The sequence below is a fragment of the Colobus angolensis genome, unplaced genomic scaffold, assembly GCF_000951035.1.
Source record: "Colobus angolensis palliatus isolate OR3802 unplaced genomic scaffold, Cang.pa_1.0 Scaffold134, whole genome shotgun sequence".
Classification (NCBI taxonomy): domain Eukaryota; kingdom Metazoa; phylum Chordata; class Mammalia; order Primates; family Cercopithecidae; genus Colobus; species Colobus angolensis.
Genome location: NW_012114422.1, coordinates 4,040,803 through 4,066,203, shown reverse-complemented (window position 1 = coordinate 4,066,203; position 25,401 = coordinate 4,040,803). Strand labels below are relative to the sequence as shown.

General features: G+C 38.1%; 1 protein-coding gene across 1 annotated transcript in view; it reads left to right on the top strand.

Moving 5' to 3' along the window:
• The first annotated feature begins 18,213 nt into the window (after window positions 1-18,213).
• Window positions 18,214-25,401, top strand: part of LOC105506286 — a 72,537-nt gene continuing 65,349 nt past the window's right edge. The window contains exons 1-2 of the mRNA XM_011934360.1: window positions 18,214-18,291; window positions 19,058-19,837. Coding sequence (XP_011789750.1) covers window positions 18,214-18,291; window positions 19,058-19,837 — 858 coding nt within the window. The remainder of the gene's footprint in view (window positions 18,292-19,057; window positions 19,838-25,401) is intronic.

The window sequence follows — 25,401 nt, the reverse complement described above, 5'->3', positions numbered from 1 at the left end:
AATCAAGGGGAAATCTAAAATGAATGCTCACCAGTGAGGGATGTGTCTCCTCCACAGGGTCTTTAAGGTGAGGCCTATAGTGCTTAAAGACCACTTGTTTTATCAAAATAATCATTTTTCCCCTGGCATCTCCCAAAATGTTCTGGAGGCCATTCTAAAAGAGATCCTCAAATGTTTTCTAATTCTATATATAATATGCCAACCCTAGCAAGCTGTGAAAATTGTGGCCCAACCTTGACATGATGATTAAGTTACGAGTAGAATTGGTGTAATTTCCCTGTTGTGTATATACGTTCTCTGCATTAGAGATTTAGAAAAAAGGAACTCAGAAATGTCATCTTTCTTATACTAAAACTTTTACAATCCTGTACTAACACAATATGCTGAACAGTTGAGGCCATGTGGGAATTCAGGCACAGCTCACTTCCTAACATAAGACTAAAAACTGCCTAACAAATCTTACTTGGAAATGACAACGTTTGGAAATGTGCACTAAGAAACCAAATGAAAATACTCTTGATTGTGGATTTTCAGCCTGACAAGCTCTGGATTTAGCACTCCCTGGAGACAGTAACTTCCTACAGATCATTTTGTTTGTTAGAGGTAGACCTGCCCTAAGTCCTGCACACAAAAGCTAGCCATGTCTAGGGTGGCACATGTGTCAGGAAATGTTAGTAACTAAAGGCAGGCATGTGGTTATTCACATCATCCTCTCTCCAATTGCAAGGGGTAAGTTCATTCCATGCCACGTGCAGCTTCTAGAACAGAGGGCCAAATTGGCCCAAATGTCTAAAATCCTTTTAGCTGAATCCATTATACTAATATCTGACAATTATGAACTGAGTCTCATTTAATATGGTTGGATGCTGTCCCTTAAAGGCAATAATTACCAAAAAGAGTTAGCTGTATAAACCTGTTTCCCAGCACATTGGTTGACAAGACACCCCACTGGTTATAATTCGACCATCAGGCAGAGCTTTTTATATTTAATGTTGCAAGATTATCTTTTGTAAATGGAAAACTGAAGACTCTCACTGTCAATCTTGCCTTGTACTCAGCTATATTTCCATTTCACAGAACATCTTGAATTTAGCTGAGGGAGGTAGTGGTCCCTAAAAATACAGAGCAAGAATAAATCCAAAAGGAAGAGGGAAGACTGGTAAGAACCTTTCTGCTAAATCCATGACAAGAAAGTATCCTTTTGGCAATACTCCTTCAAAGAGTGACTTCTAAAACCCTAAGGTGAATTTTTGCTCTACATCCATGGTAAGAATATTAAGAGGAGTAGGGTTAGGAGGATTTCATCACCAGGGGAAGAATTGTGTCGGCACTATAGGAAACGCCTTACATTGCAAAAAAAGGTGTAGAATTTAAAGCTGTAAGACACTGTTAAAAGTCAGAAAATCTGACCCACTGTGGAAATTTCCATCCAGATGGAAATTCAAGCTCCATGTGATTACCCTTAATAATGGCTCACTCGCAGCCTCAAGGAGCAAGTCTTTGCATTGTTGGATAGTTCTTTCTCCATATTCTTCTTAGTCATGAGGCACAACCTGCAGCCTTTTAATTTCATCCCCACTCTCCTCCCAGAGCAATATATTCCAGCTGATTTTGAATAATAAACCTCTCCCACTAAAATAGAAAATCTCAAAAATCTCCCTTAAAAATGTTTGAAATCATGTCATCGTTTTGTGAGGATTAAGATTTAAAAATTTTTAAATGACTTTTTTCATTTTATATGAAGGTATTATTGAGAATTCTATTACAACATTTATTTTGTTATAATTGTGAATACAGAGCAAATACCTGAAGATAAATTTTTGTTTTCCTCTATTTATTAAGTTCTATTAAATATGTTTAATCATGTAAGAGAATATATTCAAATTATAGTATATATAGTTTGGTGAAAGAATGGATTGTGAGCTAAAGATTAAATTTTAAATACCTGTTTTAATGTCAAGAATATTACTTACTAGGCACTGGGGATCCGATAATGAACAATATGTAGTGCCAGTCCCAACCCCCAGATTTGGATTCAATTGTTCAGGAACGATGCACTGACATTGGTGTTTTTGAAAATCACCTCGGCATTCGATAGTACACTAGCTTGACACAACCAGTAGTTGACCCACGTGGAGTATCTGTACTCTGAATGGACTGCAGGTTAAAATTGTTCACACAGAAAATATTTGTAATACCTATACTTGACAAAGAAGCCATATGCAGAATATATAAAGAACTCTTACAAAAAAAAAAGGAAATAAATATACCCACCCCCTAAAAGTGCAAAATCTTAGGCACTTCATACAAGCAACAACCAGTAAAAACAAAACAAGACAAAAATGCTCTTTTTCAGTAGTCACCATAGGAATGCAAATTAAAATACACTATAATACCACCATATCCCCCCCCCCCAGGATGGCTAAAATGAAACCAAGTGTTGCCTAGAATGAAGAGCAACTGAACTCTCATATGTTGCCGATGATAATATAACTAAGTATAAATTTTTGGGAAGATTGGCAGTATACTAATTAAATCTAAATATATCTATACTCATCATCTATCTCCCTTCTAGGTATGTCTGTAATGGAAATATGTGCATATGTTCACCAAAAGACATGTAGAAGAATATTCATTGTACTTTCATCATAACCCGTAACTGGAAGCAACACAAATGTCCCTCAGTAGCAGAAAGGATAAATATACTTCGGTATATTCATACAGAGAGGTATTTGATACAGCAATGAGAATGAACAAGTGATAGCTACATCCTAAAACATGAATGGATTGCACAAACTTGATATTGACCAGAAATAGTGAGACACAGAAAGTACATTCTGTATGATTCCATTTTATGAAATTCAAAAACAGGCAAAATGAATCCATAGTATTGGAAGTCAGAATAGTGGTTAACTTTGGGAGAAGCAGTGACTGAAAGGGACATAAGTGGGACTTCTAGGATGTGGTAATGTTTTGTCTTTGATTTGGGGGCTGGTTACATGAGTTTATTCACACTTATGATATTGTATTTTTCTGAATGTAGTCAAACTTCAAAAACATTTTTTAAATTATTCATAACAGTAAATATAATATTAATATCTTATTATTAGGGCAGCATTTTATATTTACAAGCTGTTTTTATACATGTTATCCCATCCAATTATCTCTTTAATTTATTAATTCAGTCATTCATATCCAGAAATTTAGTATCTCATACATGCAGGGAATTGTGCTAGGTGACGCAAGCAACTCAAAGGTTAATAAGACATGGTTATTAGTCTCTAAGAGCTTATAGAACTAAAAATTTGAAGACATGTCTATAGTGCAGCTACAATAATTCTTTGTTTAAAACAACAATAATTTATTGTGTTGCCTAGGTACCAGGCATTGTACCTTACTATGTACATTACTGGTAGTCTCTCATATTTAATAACTTCAAGTAAAATGTATTTTTTAATGTCATGTTTACTTCCCCCTTAAAATATTTAATAGTATATGAAGGAAAATATAATAAAATTTACTGGAGAAAAGAAAAGAAATTTGCCTCCTGAGGGGCAATATAAAATGCAGCACGACAGCCTTCTATCTTCAGTGACTCCATTAACTAGTTCAGGGGATCAGATGATGAAATAAATTGACTTACAGATACAAGAATATTATATAACTGTAAATTCCATTCCAATATTTGTTTTAATTTGATTATTTCACATCACAGTACCTAAAAAGAACCGTGTACTAGCTAAAGCTTATTTCCCGAAATTCAATGAATTTCAGCTTTTCAAATAAAATACCATGCTGAAAGAAATATGAGGAAATAAGTGAAATAATGCAGGAATGAAGAAGCAAATACAGCATGTTCTCACTTATAAGTGGGAGCTAAACTTTGGGTATTCATAGACATAAAAATGGAAAAATAGACACTGGGGACTACTAGATGGGGGAGGAATTGAAGGGAGCAAGGGTTGAAAACCTAACTCTTGGGTACCATGCTCAGTGCCTTGGTGACAATCAATCACACCACAAATCTCAGCATCACACAATATACTCAGGTAATAAACCTGCACGTGCACCCCCAAATCTAAAATAAAAGTTGAAAAAAATTGGCAGAAGGAGAGAAATATGAGGAAAGCTATAAAACTTGACCATGAAGATGGTAATATAGCATAAGTATTTCCAAGAAAAGTTTAAGTCTTTCATTTAATAAAATGTGGATTTTACAAATGCATAAATCTCCCCTGAGTGAGTTTCAAGAAATGTGACAATTTGCAAGTTTTATAGCATTTTAAATGACACTTTCAAAAGTATATGAATATATTTTACAAGATAAATCCTGTAAAGCCCATGGAATTTCAGATTCCCAACTCTGTACCTTTTGCTAGATATTTGAGTGGTTCTATTTGTTCTATTGGTAATATTTCATTGATTTTACTCATGTTTGGTCCATTCTTAAAGTATATATTTTCCACTGTGAGTTTAGTCCAATACCTTGAAACAAAATGGTAGTCTACAAACATCATATGAAGTCATCTGCTGTAACTACATCATTTACCTGGATTTTATTATATGATGTTTCAGGCACTGTGCTAGTCACAGATAAAGCCACTGAATAGTTGTAGGTACCTTCTATAGGGGCAGGGCAACTTGGAGCCATCATGCTTTGGAGGGGCACTCTTAAGGCCTGAGAGGAGAGAACACAAAGTTCCATGCACTGTGCTTAGCACTGGAAGTTACAAAACTGAGGGTTTCTGCTTCAGAAAAGCTCACAGTAACTGGAAGTGAGTGGCATACAAATGCATAAATATGTGTGGGATATGTATATTATTTAAAAATATTATCAAGAAGATATAATAGAAATCAGAAAGATTTCCAAGAAGCAACACTGGAACTGTTGGTGAAGGCAGACAAGGCCATTCACGGCAGAGAAAACTGCATATGAAAAGTGTAGAGGAAGTTACCCACTCTCTCTTTGGAAGCTCCTGTTTCAGATCATCAACGGGGACCTCAGAAACTGAAACATGACTGAAAAATATGTCAGATAATATGATTTTAAAAGAATAATGAAACTTGGAGAGCGATTTCATCCACTCATTGATTCATTCAACCAAATAACAATGTTTGAATGTCTTTTTTGTGCTAGACACTGGGTATACCAGTATAAAAACAAAGTCCCCAACAATCTTATTATCTAGTACAGGCGACAAAGATAGAATTACTACAATATGATGCACTAAGTCCTATGACACAGTTAACATCAGGGTGTCAAGGAGGACTTCCTAAAGAAGATGAAGTCTTGAAGAATTCATATGAGTTCTCTCACCATTTTGTGAGAGAAGATGTGGCGTGGTTGAGGATTTGGAAGTAATTCAATATGGCTGGAGCATATGTTGTGAGGTTAGGAAGAATGAAAATTTGAGCCTGGTGAGACAGACAGGAAAACTAATGAAAAATCATGTTAAAATGTCTGGATTTTATTCAAAATATAAATTTCTCTGGCTTCACATAATTTCAAGTGCTACATTCAAGAATCTGCAGCAGAAAATGCAAGGTGACATGGAATGCCAAATAACCCGTATGAATTCAGCCTCATGTTTCTCCATGTATGATCAAAGATTCTGGTTAAAAATAAACTGGTTTAGACCCAATCCTGAAAATATAGGAGACCTCTTATTGAAGGAGCAGATATAGCTCCAAATGTTTACATCAAATTTATTTTGTCCATTGCAGGCGTTGTTGTTAATGAATCATCTCAAGAAAGTCTACAAAGATCACATTAAGGGATCTAGACAAATCTAACTCTATACCATATTAATTTAAAACAATAAATGTAAAACCTACAAATATTTTAAAATCATGGATGAGTAAAATAAAGAATTACCACACTAAAGAAGAACAGTATTTTGTTCTCACCACAAAATAGTTAGGGGTGGCTATCCCTTAATAACCATGCCCTCTAACTATTTGATTATATGATTCCTGGTTAAGGGAATAGTCATAGGGAAGACTATAAGGAAAAACATTTAAATATTCTTTCCTTTTTTCTAACCACATTTCCACATATTTAATTTTTTTCATATTCTTAGGATGCTGGACAAAAAAATCTACAACTGAGTGGTTCAAGACACCACACATTTACCATCTGCAGTCTCAACTGGGCTAGGCTCCATGCCCTGACCAGAATGTCTTAACTCCCTTTCTTACTTCCCTCAGCAGCTTTGCCAAACTTTCATTTCTTTACCCCATTTTTTTAATTCATCTGCATCAAATTGCCCTGCTCTTATTCACTGGATGTAGGAATTGAGTATGAGAGGTTACATTTGCAGTCACCTAAAGGTTGCGAGAACAGCAGACAGCCAGGGAAAACCACATTTAAGGGGTTACTGGATTGTGATTTGCCCTTAGAAAAGACTGAAAAAGGAGAGGATAGAAAATTAGAAGGTAACCAGAAGTTTTATTATTACAAAACCAAAGGAAAATGAATATTTTAAGAAGGAAGTAGAAAACAGAACCAAAGGCTGCAATGAGATCAAGTGAGTTAAGGGCCAAAAGTGTTCACTGAATGTGGCAATGTTGTGATCATGGAAAGTAGTGAATTTATTTTAAATAATTTCAATTGAGTGATGAGAATAGAAACCAGTGTTTAGTTGGCTAAGCAACAAATAAGAGTAACAAAAGAGGAAAGGCAACGTGATACTACTCTTTCAAGAAGGTTGTTGTGAAACAAGGTGATGTAATGACTGATGAGAGGAATGGAGAACTAAAGGAAGGTTATGGATATGGCAATCGTGGTGACTGTGATAAAGCTGGCAAAGGGGATAGCAGAGTTGATGTTGGAGGTAATGGTGGAGGTGGTATAGGTGGAGATGGTAGCAGAAGGGGTGGCCTTGGAGGTGATAAAAGTAGTGGTAACGAGCATGGTGGAGGTGGTGGAGGTACAGTGGTCATGGGGAGGTGATGGTTTAAGTGATGATGAAGGTGGTCAAAGCAATGACCGTTAAGGCAAAGGTAATGGAAACAGTCAAGGTGGAGGTGATAGTGGTAGTGGTAGTGATGGTAGTAATGATAGTATAAATGAAAATAGTAGTTTAAAATATAGGAAACCTTTGAGTATGTTTATCCACTAAGGTAAAAGAGCCAGTAAGAGAGACAGAATAAAGAGAAAAAGAATAATTGAGTAGGCCCCAGAGGAAAATAGACAAAGAAGTTATAGCACAGATAGAAGAACTAAACTGCAAAACTATCTTCCATAGTTAAAATTCCCATACCAAACTACTTGCAGCTCTCCAAATGCATCATGGGGTCCCATGCCTGCCTCCCTGCCTTTGTACATGGTGCTATATCCTCTGCCTACAACACCTTTCTCCCTGTCATGTCACCATATAACTCTTACTCTTTCTTCAAAATAGAACTCAGAATCCACCTCTTCCAGGAAGTCTTTCTAATTCTCTCTCCCAGTTTAATTAGGATGTCTGTTCTCTGGGCTTTCAGAATACATTGCACATGGTCCATCACAGGACTTTTCATACTGTATTGTAATTGTTTCCATCTCCACTGGAATCTAAGATTCATGAAAGTGAATACTGTGCCATGCTTCATTATGTTTTCATTTATTCACTTAACAAAACTGATGCATCACTATTCCTAATGATAAAAGCCTATTGAGCATTTATCGTATGACAAGCAATGGAGGGAAAATGTCAACCCATAGCCTGTTTTTATAAACAAAGTTTTGCTGAAACACAGTCACACCTATTCATTTTCATATTGTCTATGGCTACTTTCACCCTGCAATGATGAGGTGAGTAGTTACAGAAACTGTGTGCTCAGATCCTAAAATGTTTACCATCTGACCCTTAAAAGAAAAAGTTTGATAATTCACGGTTTAACCAATAAAGGTATAATAATGACTCAAAAAAACCCACCAGCAATTATAACATAATGTGATATGTATTTTGGTAGTGGAAAATAAAGTGCTATGGTAGCACATAGGAAAAGAACTTAATCTACACTTTGAAATATCAGATGTGTTTCTAGCATCTAGCACTGTCTAGCATATTACTAGATGCTCTATAAGTGCACCATTTTTTTTAAATGGAAAAGTGCACTTAGGACATTATTAGGGGAGCCCCCCCACCCCGATATTCAACATGGGCTCTTTACTATTTCCCTAAGGATCAGCTGGTCTGAGAAATAAAGGGAAAGAGTACAAAAGAGAGAAATTTTCAACCTGGGTGTTCAGGGGAGACATCACATGTTGGCAGGTTCTGTGATGCTCCCTGAGCCATAAAACCAGTAAGTTTTTATTAGTGATTTTCAAAAGGGGAGGGAGTGTACGAATAGGGTGTGGGTCACAGAGATCACATGCTTCACACGGTAATAAAATATCACAAAGCAAATGGAGGCAAGGTGAGATCACAGGACCACAGGATGGGGTGAAATTAAAATTGCTAATGAAGTTTCGGGCACGCATTGTCATTGATGACATCTTATCAGGAGACAGGGTTTGAGAGCAGACAACCTGTCTGACCAAAATTTATTAGGTGGGAATTTCCTCGTCCTAATAAGCTGGGGAGCGCTACAGGAGACAGGGGCTTATTTCATCCCTTCAGCTTCTACTGTAAAGGACAGCTGCCCCCAAAGGGGCCATTTCAGAGGCCTACCCTCAGGGGCCATTCTCTTTCTCAGGGATGTTCCTTGCTGAGAAAAAGAATCAGCGACATTTCTCCTATTTGCTTTTGAAAGAAGAGAAATATGACTGTTCCGCCTGGCTCACTGGCAGTCAGAGTTTAAGGTTATCTCCCTTGTTCCCTGAACATTGCTGTTACCCTGTTCTTTTTTCAAGGTGCCCAGATTTCATATTGTTCAAACACACGTGCTCTACAAACAATTCGTGCAGTTAACACAATCATCACAGGGTCCTGAGGCAACATACATCCTCCTCAGTTTACGAAGATGACAGGATTAAGAGATTAAAGTAAAGATAGGCATAGGAAATCACAAGGGTATTGATTGGGGAAGTGATAAGTGTCCATGAAATCTTCACAATTTATGTTCAGAGATTGCAGTAAAGACAGGCATAAGAAATTATAAAAGTATTAATTTGGGGAACTAATAAATGTCCATGAAATTTTCACAATTATGTTCTTCTGCCATGGCTTCAGCTGGTCTCTCCATTCAGGGTCCCTGAGTTCCCACAACAGGACATGAAATACTTGACTAAGATGCTAAGGGAGATGACTGAGACACCATTCCAAAAAACTGTTGGTATTTCCACCAGAAAGGAACTAAATTAAGATCTCATTTAGTCATAGCATACAGTTCATTGTAAAGCTAAGTCATCCAGATATTTTAGGCTTGTGTGCTGTTCCAGATAAATAAGACTCCATCTTGGGTCTCCCAGTGGGAACTCTGGTTCTGGTGCCTGGATCAGAGAGGGCAACTGTAACACTTTTTGACAGCTGGAAGACCTACAAAGTCTTCATATTGTTCTTCAAAATCCTTTGAGAAGCTTTTATTGTGAATTTTTATGTTAAAGTCTATCTTAAAAATATGACCTTGAAACCCCCTTGGTTTCTCTTTATTTTACACATACATCTACCCACCCACCTCCACACACACATTTTATGGCCTACATCATCTAACATATAACATGTACATCCATATATATACACATCCCATATATCCTTCACACATATAATATACAGTTGATCCTTCAACAACTAGGAAGTTAGGGGTGCCAACTCCCATGCAGTCAAAAATGTATGCATAAGCTCTGGCTCCCCTAGACTTAACTACTAATAGCCTACTGTTGGTTAGGAGCCTTATAAATAACATAAACAGTTGATTAACACATATTTTGTATGTAGTACATATTATATACTGTATTTTTACAATTAAGTAAGCTAGAGAAAAGAAAATGTTATTAGTAAAATCATAAAGAAGAGAAAACACATTTCCTATTCATTATGTGGAATATATATCATTACAAAGGTCTTCATCTTCGTCATCTTCACACTTAGTTGGCTAAGAAGGAGGAGGAGGAGGGATTGGTCTTGTTGTCTCAGGGGTGGCAGAGGCAGAAGAAAAACATGTATAAGTGGACCTGCACAGTTCAAACCCATGTCATTTGAGGGTCAACTGTAATCTCATATTTTTAAGAATATATATATGTATATATATGAATGTAAATAACTCAAATCTAATGCATGCAAACTTCTAGATTTATTCATCAGAGACGGCAGATAGGGTTTCATAGAAGGGTCAATGCCAATTCATTTCAGGGGTTGCCTGTCGTGCTGTGTTGAGAAAGCTTGTGAGGCCACCTCTGATTGCATAAGAACTAGAACTATCATTCACTATTGATGTTTGCCTTGGATAACAGAGGTGAAATGGTGGACATGAGTCAACTTATTTGCCATCTCATTCCTTAAGGATATCACACATTGACAGATTTCTTAAATGTAATGTACTCTTGCCCCAAGCTTACCGCAAGACAGTGATTAGCTCTCTTAAGAACTGAGGCAGGTGAAAAAGTTTGTGATGGTTACCACCTTGATGAAGAGGATAAGAGTAATAATAACTTAGATTTGTAAAGCACTTCATTAATTTCAAAGTATCCTCGTGGGTTTTATCTCATTGAATCTCTGCAACTTTCTCTATTTTGCAGATTACAAAGCTGAAGTCAGTAGGACTTAATGAAGTCAGTGGGGCTTAGTAACTCATCTGTGATTATGTGGAATTCTTAACAGAGATAAAACACAGAGGTTCTGACTCCTAAATGTGACTCCTGTCCTTCAGGGACAGAAGACAGTCTCCCAGGAATTGGAGGTAGCTCACTGCTCTGAGGTAAGAGTGATTAAGTTTCATCACATATTTTTTAACACATTCGTGTAGTTAATATTCATTAACTGTCTACCACATTCATTAAGTGCCTACTGTATGCAAGGAATAATCACAGAAATTACAAGATTGTTTCAAAGTTTTTACAAGATATTTTGGAGAAAAATGTTATAATACATGGCAAGAACTTATTAAAACATTAGAAATATCGAAACAGTCAATAACAAATATAACCATTACTTTCCACGGGCCAGGCAATGACAGAGATATAAATAAGAAAAAAACAAAATGCCTAATGCTAAGGAGCTCAAATAAATTTTTTTCTTAATTCTCTGAATTGATTCCCTTAATTCTCAGTTTTTTCAATAATTTGGTGTCCATACAATCACCTGGGAAGTGGGTTGAAACTGAGGATTTGATTTGATGGAGGGTAGGCTCCAAAATTTATCTAATGCACATAGTATTGATCTATGACCCTCACTGTAAAATACATTATGAACCCATTTAAAGAGCCACACTGATTGGATAAAATGTAGGAACTGGTTTACTGGTTCCTGATTTGCTGGTCTCCAGTCTAGTCCTCAATATTTATTGCCAGTGTGTAAACTGAAAGTATTAGTCTCATAAAACTCAATCATTTGTGATGATGTTCTACAGTGGTAACTTTTAGAATTATAAAAATTAAATCACTAAGCACATTTTGGAACCAGGTAGCTAGGAGAGCCACCAAGTTTAACGTGATTATACCAAGTTAAAGAAAAACCACAGGCCAGGTGTGGTGGCTCACTCCCGTAAGCCCAACACTTTGGGAGGCCAAGGCGGGTGGATCACGAGGAGATCGAGATCATACTGGTGAACACGGTGAAACCCCATCTCTACTAAAAATACAAAAGAATTAGCCAGACCTGGTGGTGGGCGCCTGTAGTCCCAGCTACTCCGGAGACTGGGGCAGAAGAATATCATCAACCCGAGAGGCGGAGCTTGCAGTGAGCCAAGATCACGCCACTGCACTCCAGCCTGGGTAACAGAGCGAGACTCCACCTCAAAATAATAATAATAATAATAATAATAACAACACCAACAAGAATAATAATAATAATTTTAGTAAACATCCTTGAAATATATCTAAGTTAGTTCAAGCTGCTACATCTTTTCCAGCCTGGGCCACAGCGTGAAACTCTAACCCCCACCAAAAAAAAAAAAAAAAAAAAAAAAGCCACAGCTGACCTTCCTTTTAGGGTTGCCATTCATCTCTCTATATCTTTACGTATAATATTTATATCTTCTATATCTATATTTATGTATATGTGTATAATCACACTGTGAAAGAATACATTGTTCCTTTAACATTCCTCAATACCTTTACCATAACCTTTATAACTACAGATGACCTACCATATAATGCCCTGATGACAGCCCTACACACATATATGCATCATCAAAACACTGGGGGTGGAAGACTGACCTAAGCCTTTCATATCCATAACTTTAAAACTCACTAATTTGCTACTGAGTTTTCCCTTAACAGGTGCCTTAATAGCCTTGATTTATGGTGCATTATTATCTTGATTTGCTGTGCATAAACTTGTTAAAGACATTCATTTCAATTTGATATCAACTTAGTCCTTCTCCTTTTCATGAAGACACGACACTGTCTAGTGCATCTACGTTGTGACAGAAGCTGTATAGTATGGCCTCATTATTATGAAGCTGTTAAAATAATGTGTAGCAGAATATCCACTAATAGATATAATTACATGTAATGTTTGATGGGAAAATCAAGCTGCAAAACAGGGAATAACATTTAAAAATATATGTATGTCATTAGAATATATACATATGTCATATATATAAAATGTATATTCATAGAATAATATAGAAAAAATTATAATTATGATTACTGCAGAGAATGTGATAAGTAATTTTTATTTTGTATTTTTTATCTTACATTTTCCATGCTTTCTATAATGTATAATCTTGTGACAAAAAAATATTATTTAACATAGTATATTCAGTAACTTTCTATTTTACTTAAAAGTTATATGAAAAAGACTGGGCACGGTAGCTCACGCCTGTAACCCCAGCCCTTTGGGAGGTGGAAGTGGGCAGATCACTCGAGGTTAGGAGTGCAAGACTAGCCTGGCTACCATGGTAAATCCCCGTCTCTACTAAAAATACAAAAATTAGCCAGCATAGTGGTGGGCACCTGTAATCCCAGCTACTAGGGAGGCTGAGGCAGGAAAATCGCTTGAGCCCAGGAGGAAGAGGTTGCAGTGAGACTGGCCACCGCCCTCCAGCCTGGGTGACAGAGTGAGACTTTGCTCCCTGCCGCCAGAAAAAAAGTTATATTGAAAAGGTACATATTATTAGTATTTATCTTTGAGTGAGAGATTACAAAGGATTTTTTCTTCTTTATGCTTTTCTGCATTTTAAAACTTTCCACAATGTACTTGTTTTTCTTTACTTTAGAAAATCAAATAGAACTATAAGGCAAACCCAGTGCCAACTGATAGAAATTATTCTCTAAAGGTAGCACATAAAGTCATCTTGAAACCTAGGTGTTCCTGGGCATTACAGGGCCTTTTTGATCATAGACTATACCTTGAGGAAGACAATACCGAAAATCTATAATCTTTGGCTTCATTATTTCTTCTCTAAATTCAAAGATTTTTTTTAACCTGGGAAGAACTTACAGTAATTGCTACCACAGAACTAAATAAAGATTATGGGAGTTATATTTTCCAACACACCATAAAAAAATTGCATGATAAGCAAAAATAGACACTCTAGATAATTTTGATGAGAAAATCTAAATTGAGTGATGGTTTGCACACATATCTTAAACACAGACATATGAAGAAGCCATTATCAAGTTCAGCTCAGAAGTTGGGGATATTTGGACACATAACACACTAATAAAAGCATGTTCCTCCAGAGAAGCCACAAGTCCCATCTCATCAGCAATCACTGAAATGGATTTGAGGCACATTTGTTGGCTTTAACACAAGGAATAGAATTGTGGCCATAAACACCTTCATTTTATGATGGCAGACATATGATTAAAGTCTCAAAACGGGAAAAGATTCACTCTTCTCTGACAAGATCCGTTGCTATGGTGATGGTCTGCTCAGCCATGGCTGAGTGGCTTCAGGTGGCTTCAGTTTTGGAAAACAAACTAGGCCATGTTTGAACCACCTTGCTTACACAGCAACCGGACAAAAGAAAATCGCTTACATTAATTTAAGTGAATTATTCACTTAAAAATTCCATTGCTGTAAAATTTTCTATGTGATGAAGACTGAAATGTTTACCTCCAGCGTGGAAATTTCTGAGCTCCAGGCTTTCACTCAACAACTCCATCTCCCATTTTAACTTCTTTAAAACAATGTTAGTGCCTGAAATGATCTTGTTTTCTCCCACTCCTTTTATCTAACTCTCTCTATTAGAATATCATTTATTTGAGGGCAAAGATGCTATTTTGTTCATCACTATAGTCCTAGCATCTAAAACTGTGCCTGACATATAACAGCCACTCAATAAATTTTAATTGACTGACACTGCCTGTTCTCATGATACCACTTTTTTGTTTTGTTTTTATTTTATTTTATTTTGTTTTATTTTATTTTATTTTGAGACAGGGTCTAGCTCTGTCACCCATGCTGGAGTGCAGTGACACAATCGTAGCTCACTGCAGCCTCACCTTCCTGGGCTCCACTGATCCTCCTGCTTTGGCTTCTGGAGTAGCTGAGACGAAAGGCATGTGCCAAATGCCAGGCCTTTTTTTTTTTTTTTTTTTTTTGAGATGGAGTTTTACTCTTGTTGACCTGGCTGGAGTGCAGTGGCGCGATCTTGGCTCACTGCAACCTCCACCTCCCAGGTTCAACCAATTCTCCTGCCTCAGCCTCCCAAGTAGCTGGGAGGTACTACAAGCATATGCTACCATGCCCAGCTAATTTTTTGTATTTTTAGTAGAGACGGGGTTTCTCCACGTTGGTCAGGCTGGTCTCGAACTTCCAACCTCAGGTGATCCAACCTCCTCGACCTCCTGAAGGGCTGGAATTACAGACATGAGCCAACATCCCCAGCCCCACTTTCTTATTTTAGAATTTTCAACAATATTCTTAAGAATGAAAGGTGATTGTAGATAATCCACTTTCTGTGGGCATTTGTTTCCTCATTTATAAAACAGGAGAAAGTAACTAATCTATACATTTCTTAACTATACTAAAATTTCATGACTCTATGTGTTCAAAGCTTACTTGAATTATAAAATATTCCTTTTCCACTTCATTCACTGTGTTTCTAATGAGCTCTTTTCTTATTTTCATGTACAATAATGTATGCATAGTTACAACTCACAAAGCACTTTTGTTTCCATTATTTCCTTTGACACTTACTTCAAACTCCCGACCCTTGATGGTACTTACTATTTCTGTTTTCTGGATAAGGATTATAAGCTCAGAGAGGGCATATGACTTGCTTCAATTCACCGTGCATCTCATTTCACTAAATGTGTCTGTCACAAATAAAAGTTGTTCGTGTCAGTCGCAGTGGCTCATACACGTAATCCCAGCACTTTGACAGGTTGAGGCAAGTGTATATCAAGGTCAAGAGATCGAGACCATCCTGGTCAACATGGTGAAACCCTGTCTCTACCAAGAACACAAAAATTATCTGGGTGTGGTGGCGTGAGCCTGTAATCCCAGCCACCCAGAGGTTGAGACAGGAGAATTGCTGGAACCCAGAGGTGGAGGTTGCAGTGAGCCAAGCTTGCACCACTGCACTCCAGCCTGGCCAAAGTGCAGGACTCTGTCTCAGAGAAAAAAGAAAAAGAAAAGAAAAAGAAAAAGTTGTTGGCTAATATTTTAATATTTGTGCAGTCATGATGTAGACTCAGGAATTTTAATAAATAATATTTTCCAAAATATGTTTTCAATAAAGATTAGTCATCATGTGTTAAGGGAGTCTAACACTACTGCATGTTTAATACACAAAAGACCTACTGTATTCCTAGCACATGACCAAATCTACTCCCCCCACTTCCCGCAGTAGCATCTAATATTTCTCTCATTTGACTTACTCCTTTGAGTGAAAGCATTGCCTCGAGAAAGCCTCTATAGTGGGTAGGAATACAAAATAATCATAAGCATTTAGCTTCAAATCCCCATTGGACAATTTAATAGCTTTATAATTGTCAACAAGTCATGGGCCTCCTTTTTTGCATCAGCAAAGTGTATAGGAATAACTACTTCTTAAGAAAAATGTAATAATTAAATTAGACAACGTAAATTAGTGCTTAGTTTACAGTATATTCTCAGCAAATATGAATTCCTCCCCATTCTGTTACCTCGGAGGAATAACATATCAATCACACTTTAGCGAACAAGTCTTAAGGAAATACAGAGAGAGAAAGGAAAGATAAGATAGGTTTGGAATATGGTACTGGATATAGATTACTGAATAAGTAAATTATACATAGATATTAAATATTAATTCTATTAATTATTAATAGAATATTATTAATATTATTGATTATATTAATTATATATGAATAATATTAATAATGGTTAATATTCATATTTTTGATAGAAGCAATGAAAACTGAATTTTAAGTATTAGAACAAGAAAATTACACTTTTGCTCTAGATAAGAAAGGCTAGCATTTCTTTGCAATCACTTTAACTGAATTTGTTTTCCTTTAACTTTGGATTTCTTATATTAGCATGTGACTTCTGGACATCATCTGACCCCTCCAGCTTGTGAGCTGCTTATTTAGCACCCTTCTCAGGTCTTAGGAAGTTAAAAGAGGGATTTTCTTTAGTCTAATTCCAATCTAAAATCTAGGGGAAAACAAATAGGTATGGGGAAGGTTTGTAGTTGTTGTGTTGTGTTGTATTAATAGCCATGAGGAATTAGTCCTGGTTTGGAAACATATGAGTTTTTGGAATAAGTTGCGAGTTAAAAAGGAGAAAAAAATGAAACCCAAAACTAAGAAAGCATGACTGATATAACATCTAAAAATCTGATTACATCATCTTTTAAAGTCCTGCAATCTCCACTCCACTCTGCAATCTCCAATTGCATAAACCCTCCAGTTTAAACCTTCTTCCTAAATGATTTCTACAATTACATTGTATTCTTGGAATTTCAGCAAAATTTGAGTTCAATTATTTGTGCTTTCATATTCGTATTTACTATATTTCAGTTTCAGAAGGTTCTCTTTTTTTTTTTTTTGAGACGGAGTCTCGCTCTGTCGCCCAGGAGTGCTGTGGCCGGATCTCAGCTCACTGCAAACTCCGCCTCCCGGGTTCACGCCATTCTCCTGCCTCACTACAGGCGCCGCCACCTCGCCCGGCTAGTTTTTTGTAGTTTTTAGTAGAGACGGGGTTTCACCGTGTTAGCCAGGATGGTCTCGATCTCCTGACCTCGTGATCCGCCCGTCTCGGCCTCCCAAAGTGCTGGGATTACAGGCTTGAGCCACCGCGCCCGGCCAGAAGGTTCTCTTATAAAAGATACATCGTGGAGGACGTATGCAGACAAAGAGCAAGGAAGAAAGCACCTACATATCAGCCTCCTCCTTTTATTCCACCGTACAGTCAGGACTGTGGCCAGTCTGATGAAAACCAAAAACAAGATTTTTCCCTTTCCTCTTCTTACCTTCTAGTCCACTTGACCCTTCCCACTCAGGAGCTCCATGTCTGCCCTTTCCTCTTCCCTACTTTACCACCCTCACCCCCACCCCACCCCCACCTCTCTCATGTACACACTCTCGGTGCCCTTAAATCTTCAGAATAAAAGTAGAGTGACATTTCTTTCCAGATAGGTAGCAATCCCCATTCTAAAGGAAATTGTTTATTTGCAAGGGCATGAGACTGGTTATCTTTAACCTAATAGTCTTACATTTTCATAGCACTTTGTGTACACTTTTTTTTTAGCTTCACAAATGATCTTATAAATAACTAGTTGGAATTCCGTAAGAACAATCCAGGAATACCTGATGCAGAGGACCTGGAAGCCTGGATTATGGAGAGAAGGAAGACAGAAAGCCAAGTTCCTAGAACATAGTTCCAAGAGAACATAAGGTAATCTGGTGAAGGAAATATTGGACAGAGAGAAGTTTTGACCAAAAGCCAAAGGAGGGCACTTACATCCCTTTAAGGCCAAAGGAGGATTAAACTCAATGGTTGAACTTTGAATAGAGGTAGAAGTGGAGGGGTGGGGAGAGAGGGAAGGAACATACTAAGACCTCCTATGTCACAGCTTGGCAAAGAGGGAAGGGAAGGGGAGGGGAGGAGCAGGGAGGAGAGGAAAGGGGAAAGAAAGGAGGAAAGAAAAAGAAAAAGAAATTGTTGGGACGGGTGGCATTGTGTTATGAATATGCATTTTCAATGCGGGAAGGATTTCCAGGGCTTAGAAAACACTAGAGAGAAGAAATCTTCACGTCTAAGCCTTACAGTGAGAAGTAGAAGAGATGACCAGAAAATGAAAATGAACTAGAACAAAAAATAAAATGCTTAATGCATTTAACATGTGCGAAGTTAAGTAGGCACATGAGACTGTCGTTTCCATTGCATAAACTTGCGCTGCCAAGTTTCCTCACACATGAATGTAAGTAGGTTGGACTTGAAACTAACTGTGTGCTAAAAAGCTAGTGAATATAGTAAGGAAGGGAGGCAGGGAAAGGAGAAGGGGTAGGATGAGGACAGGGATGCTACTCTCCAGAAGCATCCCTTCCTTCTGTACAGAAAGTTCCCTTCAGGGGTAAAAATTAAGAGTAATCTCAGAGTAAGCAAACAACATCGCAAGAATCTCACCTACAAGAGTCTTTAGCCAAACTGTTGTAGCGACTCTTTCACCCTTAGCTATGATAGGACGATGCAACTGGTTTCATCATGAAGAGCCTTAGGAAAGCTAGAAGTTCTTGATGAGGCTACCTAGCTGGGACTCTGGCAATTCTGAGGGAAGAAAGCCCCTTTGCAACAGTCTCTTCAGAACTCTTCAGAAAAGCAGGCAGTGGGGTTGATGATTAAGTTTGCATTTGGACTAAGAAATTAGCACACAGTACCTTTTCCAGTCTGTGGTTCCCGTAAGCCCTACCTAAAGTCACAACAAATTATATCTCCATTGCACTTGCTATTAAAGAAGTCTGGAATATTTTTGTTAAACCCAATTGCTGTTATCTCCTGAGAACTAGAAAGTGAACAGCCACGTTTATCCCTAGATCAAAGATCAGGAAACTCAGACAGAGACACACTGTTCAGATGAGGCGCCCAAAGTCACTGGTGAAGTTAGAAAGAGCTTGAAGCTGCAGGTAAGTCTTCGCCCCCCAGTTTTGAGCCCTGCCTCCTTAGCTGTCCCCAGACAGGCAGGCTATGGTAGCGAGAGAAATTTTCCCAGGGAGACTGTCCTAAAGGGCACCTTAGGTTCACGCTGCAGTCAGTGTTCAGGGCTCTTCCTCTCTAGTTTGAGGACAAGGGTACTCCTTAGCAGAGGGGTGAGTAAAGACCTCGAGGGAGACTGGCGTCCCAGGCCCGCAGCCGCCCCCGGGGATCCGCTCCTGATTGTGCAACGGAAGCCCTCCCGGCCTCCGCTGGGGCTCCCTCATCTGTCAGGAGCCCAGAGCCTCTGCAGCGCGCCACCCACGCTGAGAGCCGCTACAGGAAACAGATCCTGCAGCATAATCTGCCAGGGCCCTGGCAACAGGAACCAGTCCTTCAGGCAGCGAGCCCCGGGAGCAGAATCCTGGCGCCCCCTGCGCGCGGCCCTCACCGCGCCCACGCCGCTGCGCCCCACACAGCGGTACTGGCCCTTTGGCCCCCCGCCCTTCTCTCTATTTCCTCCTCAGCCCCAGCAGCCGCCGGGCTGGCTGCAGAGGCCGAGCGGCCGCCGGCAGCAGAGCGCAAGGGATTCCGCGGCACCACGTGTCGGAGCCGGGCTAAGGCGGGCGGAGCCGGCCGGGCCCGGCTCCCCGGGCCTGAGCGCAAACCAGCAGCGACGCGGGGTCCCGTCCGCACCGGCACCCGGCCCAGCCGGGGCCCAGTCTCCCGGGCGCATGTAGGTGCCTCCTCCTGGACAGCGCAATGGGGCCCTTCTGGGCAAGAAAGGGTAAGACTGGGGCGCCTATGCGGGCTCTGCTGTCAGTGCCCGCGGACATGGAAGGGTGACTGATGGGCTTGGGTCCAATGAGGGCAGTGATGGGACGCTCCGGACCCCAGGACCACCCTTTCCAGTGCGGGAGGTATCCAGGGTGCTCGGCGATGTACAGAAGAAGGTCGTGGAAAATGGGGAATCAAGGGCACTCTCAGCACATAGAGGCCAAGGGAAAGGCATTCCTGTTTGATTGGTTGTTGAGATGGTCAGGCTGGACTACTCGTTGCAACAAGCAAGATTGGCCAGGCCAATGTATAGGCCGTCGGTTTTGAATTTCCCTTTACTGGTTGTTCTCAGGAGTGGTTTTGGAAATGGTGGCTTTTGATAAGGAAAGTGCATTAAGAATAGGTGTTCTCCAGGAAGCCTTCACTGAGCTCTCCAAAGAGGGAGACAGTCCCAAGTCCCCAGAGGACATTTTTCAAGTTTCTGCTTCCTGGAGAAACTTTCGTAAAGACTATTCCAGGTGAGAAAGGATGATCCATTTTCCATTAATGTGTTCTTGAAGGGCTACATTGATGAGCTCAAAACCTCCTCGTGGTGGGTGGTATCAACAGGTTTGGATTTAAAATAGAGGTAAATTCTACAGTAAAAGAGACCTGTAAGCTTAATTTAGTATGTGGAAAGAGATTCTGAAAGAATCTTTTTAAATGAAAGAAGCTACTGCAGAAAATAGTTGCTTTTATTTTCCCCAGTGTCCAGCAGGTAGTGCTATCAAGGAAAACAGGAGACTCCACTGCTAGGTTCCTCTTGGGTCCTCCGGCCTTGATCCCAGAGCCTGTGCAGCAGAAGCAAAGGGCAGCTGTGACATCTGGATATCTCTTCTCAGAAAAGGGCCACATTTCAACCCTACAGACCAGAATCTTCAACTTAAAGTTTCTGCCAGATCAGATTCTTCGGTAGGCACATTTTAGGAATGTTTGCCTTTTCCTCCCCACAGGGTGCCCTTGGGGCAAAAGGTGTCAGGTATTCTTTACACCAAGTTTTCTCCACTTGTACATTTGGGAGAGCAGTAGCACCTGTCTCTGAGAGATGAGCCCAAGTGAAATCATTTTTTTTTTATATGCTTCAGATTTTAGAGCAGCAATATATTATCATAGAGCAGATTTTGGTTACTTTATTTATTTTACAATAGCACTATTTTAATGCAGAATATATTTAAAATACACTGTTCAATTCTTAATGATCTGTACATATTTAAATAATATTTTATTCACTTGATTTGTATTTAATAGTCTTTACAGTGATCTCATAATTGAAACTAAGTAATTGTATGCATTCTTAAATGCTGATGCACTGAACAAAAAACAAAAAATGAGTCCAAAACTTTATTTTTACAGATGATCTACTGAGCCTTGCAGAGAGTGAGTAATTTAGCCAGTGGCGCACTTAGAACCAGCTGTCTCCTAATAGTCACTTTTATTTTCATATTGTAGTAAGAGTAGGTAGAAGATAAGTTCAAAAGAGTAATACTGCAAACTAGTGGTTGACAAGGTTTGGAGACAGGATGAGGGTGAGAAGAGTGTGACACTAAAAGGGTAGCATGAAGGAGATCTTTGTGAGGATGGCATAGCTATGTATCTTGATTATTGTGGTTACACAAGTCTACATATAAGATAAAATATCAGGCCTGGCGCGGTGGCTCGCGCCTGTAATCCCAGAACTTTGGGAGGCTGAGAAGGACGGGTTGTTTGAGTCCAGTAGTTTGAGACCAGCCTGGGCAACATGGTGGGACCCCATCTCCACTAAAAATACAAAATATTAAAAAAGTAGGTGGATATGGCAGTGGGTGCCTGTAGTTCCAGCTACCCAGGAGGATGCGGCAGGAGGATTGCTTGAGCCCAGGGTGCAGGGAGCTGTGATAGCACCACTGCACTCCAGTCTAGGTGACAGAGCAAGACCTTGTATCAAAAATAAATTAATTAATTAAAGAAAAGAAAAAAACCATAGAGCTGTAAACAGACATTGCACCAAAGTCAATTTCCTGACTTTGATATGATACTGTAGGTATATGATATAACCATTGGGGAAAACTGAGTGAAGGGTGCATAGGATCTCTCTCTACTATCTTTAAAACTCCCTGTGAGTCTATAAAAATTTCAAAATAAAGACTTTCTTTAAAGTCATTTTGTAAGTATATCAAATTCCAACACTGGCCATTTTTCTGAATCTGAATGTATATAAAATATTTCATTTTACTATATATGCTATTTGAAGTATGTAATACACACTTAAAATACTTGTGGTACAAACTAACACCTGCACATAACTTTATTGATATTTAAAAGACTATACACACCATTAAGATGTAACTAATCATGCTAGAGTATAAAATAGCATCTTGGTAATAGATATTAATTTCAGTTTAGTTAATTTCTGTTTATTTAAAATTTTGGAAAACAAAGAGAAAGTGTTTTATTTAAATAGTACTTGTGCGAAAATAACAGCTGGTGCTTTTCTTTTCTTCTCTCTTTTTTTTTTTTTTTTTGTCTGTGTAAAAATACTGAGGTTTTCAGTCTACAGTTGGTCTTTTCTCTTCTTCTTAGCAGGATGTTTTCTGTGGTTCAGGTGACAGAACCCAGTGATATGACCAAGCAGACATGATAGAGTGGATAGGATAGAAAACAAAGAACAAAACTGATGTTCATAAAGATCTCTCATTGAGAGAAATTAGGAAAGTAAATTATTTTAAATATCTGGACAGTCTTTTGTGGATGTTCAGAGCCACCCTCACCAACATTAGGGTGTTTTTTCTTTGGGGTTGGCCACCAATGGCAGAAGTCCTAGAATATCTAAATGTATCCCCAAAGGAAGCAGGGAACTAAAGCTTCCGTGGTCTTGTAGACTGACAGCAGGTGCTGGCAAAGGAAAGAAAGGTTCCTGTGTACATACTTCTGACAAAAGAAATGTTCTTTTGCATGGGAGAAGGCAGTATTTCAAGAACTTCAGTTTTTCTAGTATACTTCACAATTTTTATCGTCTCTGAATATGAATCATACTACTATTTACTTATACTTACTTAAATTAACACATTATTTTTTACTCGGACTTTATCAAATGAATAATTCCCACCTATGAAATACCATGTTTCATATGTTAGTTACATTTCTCCTAATGTGTACAAATAAATACATGTTACAGCTTTACAAAAGACATCCATGAACCACCTAAAATTATCTGTGTACCACCTAACGTATCAGGAAACACTATACAATGACACAACCTTGGGAGGTGCTCCAGGGCCTGATGATGAGGGAAAGCCTAGCTATATAGGGTAAGCAGAGAAAATATTAAATTAAAAATTTACCTCTAGATTATTTTTCCTATATGGTCTTGTGAATTGTCAAAATATAGTTAGAATTAGTACTTCTGTTAGAACAATCCATTTAATTATTGGGAAGATCCATGTATCCTTATATTGAGAGTAGATGTGAACTCACCAAATTACCTCTACTGTATCTCTACTGTCACCCAACCAAACATTCTCTATAATAATTCCATGTGACACTTTGCCAGATGCCTCATCAGAGTCCATATGCTCTGCCAATTCCAATCCTATCTGTAATAAGAAAAAAAAATCTAGACTTGGTCCAGGTAATTCTTAGAAGCTGAGGATGATCTCTGTCAGTTTTTTCTTTTCTAAGCACCCAGAAACCAACATTTTATTAACTTGTGCTGAAATACTGTCCAATGCTTCATTTCAGTCTCATCAATCAGGTTTTACTGGCTTTCCCTTCTCTCTGGTTTTTGAAAATCAGAACTATATGCTTGGCTTCTATATTTCTAACAACTTGGAATCTAATGTTCAGGGTTCTTCATAGACATTAACAGTGGTACCATAATTCCATTTGTATGAGATGGAATTGTAAAGCCCAATTCATAACTTGTTAAATGTCTTAAGAGAAGCTAGTGACATGACTTGACCTGAGCTTTATTCTCTTTTGCCAAGTTTTATTTTTTCCTTTTTAGTTTGGAAATAATTTTTACTTGACTGAGAAGCAGAAGAGTCACTAGACAGTTATGTGTTCTCTTAGTTATTCATCAGTATTAAATGAACTGTAACAAGTAGTGAGTTTATACTTTTCTTTTGCTTCTTACATAAAACATAAAGTGAATATTTTTCTATTTCTTATTATTTTTGTAAGTCATAGTTCAGAATTAGAGTTCAGTCTTCTTGAAACTGTGAACTGAAGATTTACCGTATCAAATGTTCTTGGGATCAGAACCTTAGATTATTCAGTTTTTTTGCATTAATAGTAATGGTATTTATTATCATAATATTTAATTCAGCTTTTAAATTAACCAAACATCTTTATTTTATCTGAAAATGGTGGGATGTGAGAGAGATTACAAAATAAGAATATTCTGAATGACCTTCCAAGTAAAGATGTGCAAGTAGAATACAGAAAGAGAAAGAAGTAAGAAATTATATATTTCTCTGAAAAGAAGGAATTAAATATGAATTTAATCTCAGAAGAGTACATATTTTCTTATTCCCTAAAGAAAACTGTGAACTTTTGGTGACCCAACTAAAGACAGTTTCCTGACTTAAAACCTTAAAAATCAATTTAGGTTCAACTTACTAACTGTGAGAGTTTTCTTCCCAAGGACAGAGCTGACACCTTTTGTAGTATAAATGAAGAATGGGTGGAAGGTAATATTAACCAGTTCTCTTCCTTCTTTCTTGATTTAACCTGTACCTGGGGAAACTCAATTCATAATTTCATCAATTTTGCACCATTAATACACACCAAATTAACTTTAAATGGTATGGAATGATAGTCTAAGTGAGTAGAAGCCATTAAACCTAAAGACACTTAAATGCATTCACCACATTGATGTATATCTTTTAAAGGGCCATTATGTTTTTCCGTGAGAGTAGGGGTTTGAAAGTGTAAACTTTATATTACCTATATGAACATTCTTTAGTATCCGTTTGGTTCTTAAAACATATTAAAATGGAAGGTGGCTATAATAAAGTTATTTTTAAATTTTAATCAAAGCTGAACATTTCCTGTAGCTCCCAAGAGTAAGGTTGTGGGGGTGCTTTGTCCATGGTGCTGAAACGGGCTCTTCCTCAGTGACCTCACTACAGAATTAGGTACAGAAAGAAAAAAAATTGGCATTTCTTCCAGTTAATGACTTACAGGAATACAAATACTGACTTTAAAAATTATCTATTCTTCAGTTTTATAATCAGCATGCAAAGAGAATTTGCAGACATTACTAGTTTGTATATTTGAGTGATGTGCTTGTAGGACGAATTGACAAATATTTGTTCTTACCCTATTTGAAGTACAGCTTGGAAATTTTTATCACTTTACTCTTGTAATTTCTTTATTCATTAAATTAATAATATTTAATAGTTGTAGATTTCTATTTGTTTTCTAAGAACTCTTCAGTTTGTAATTTTTATTC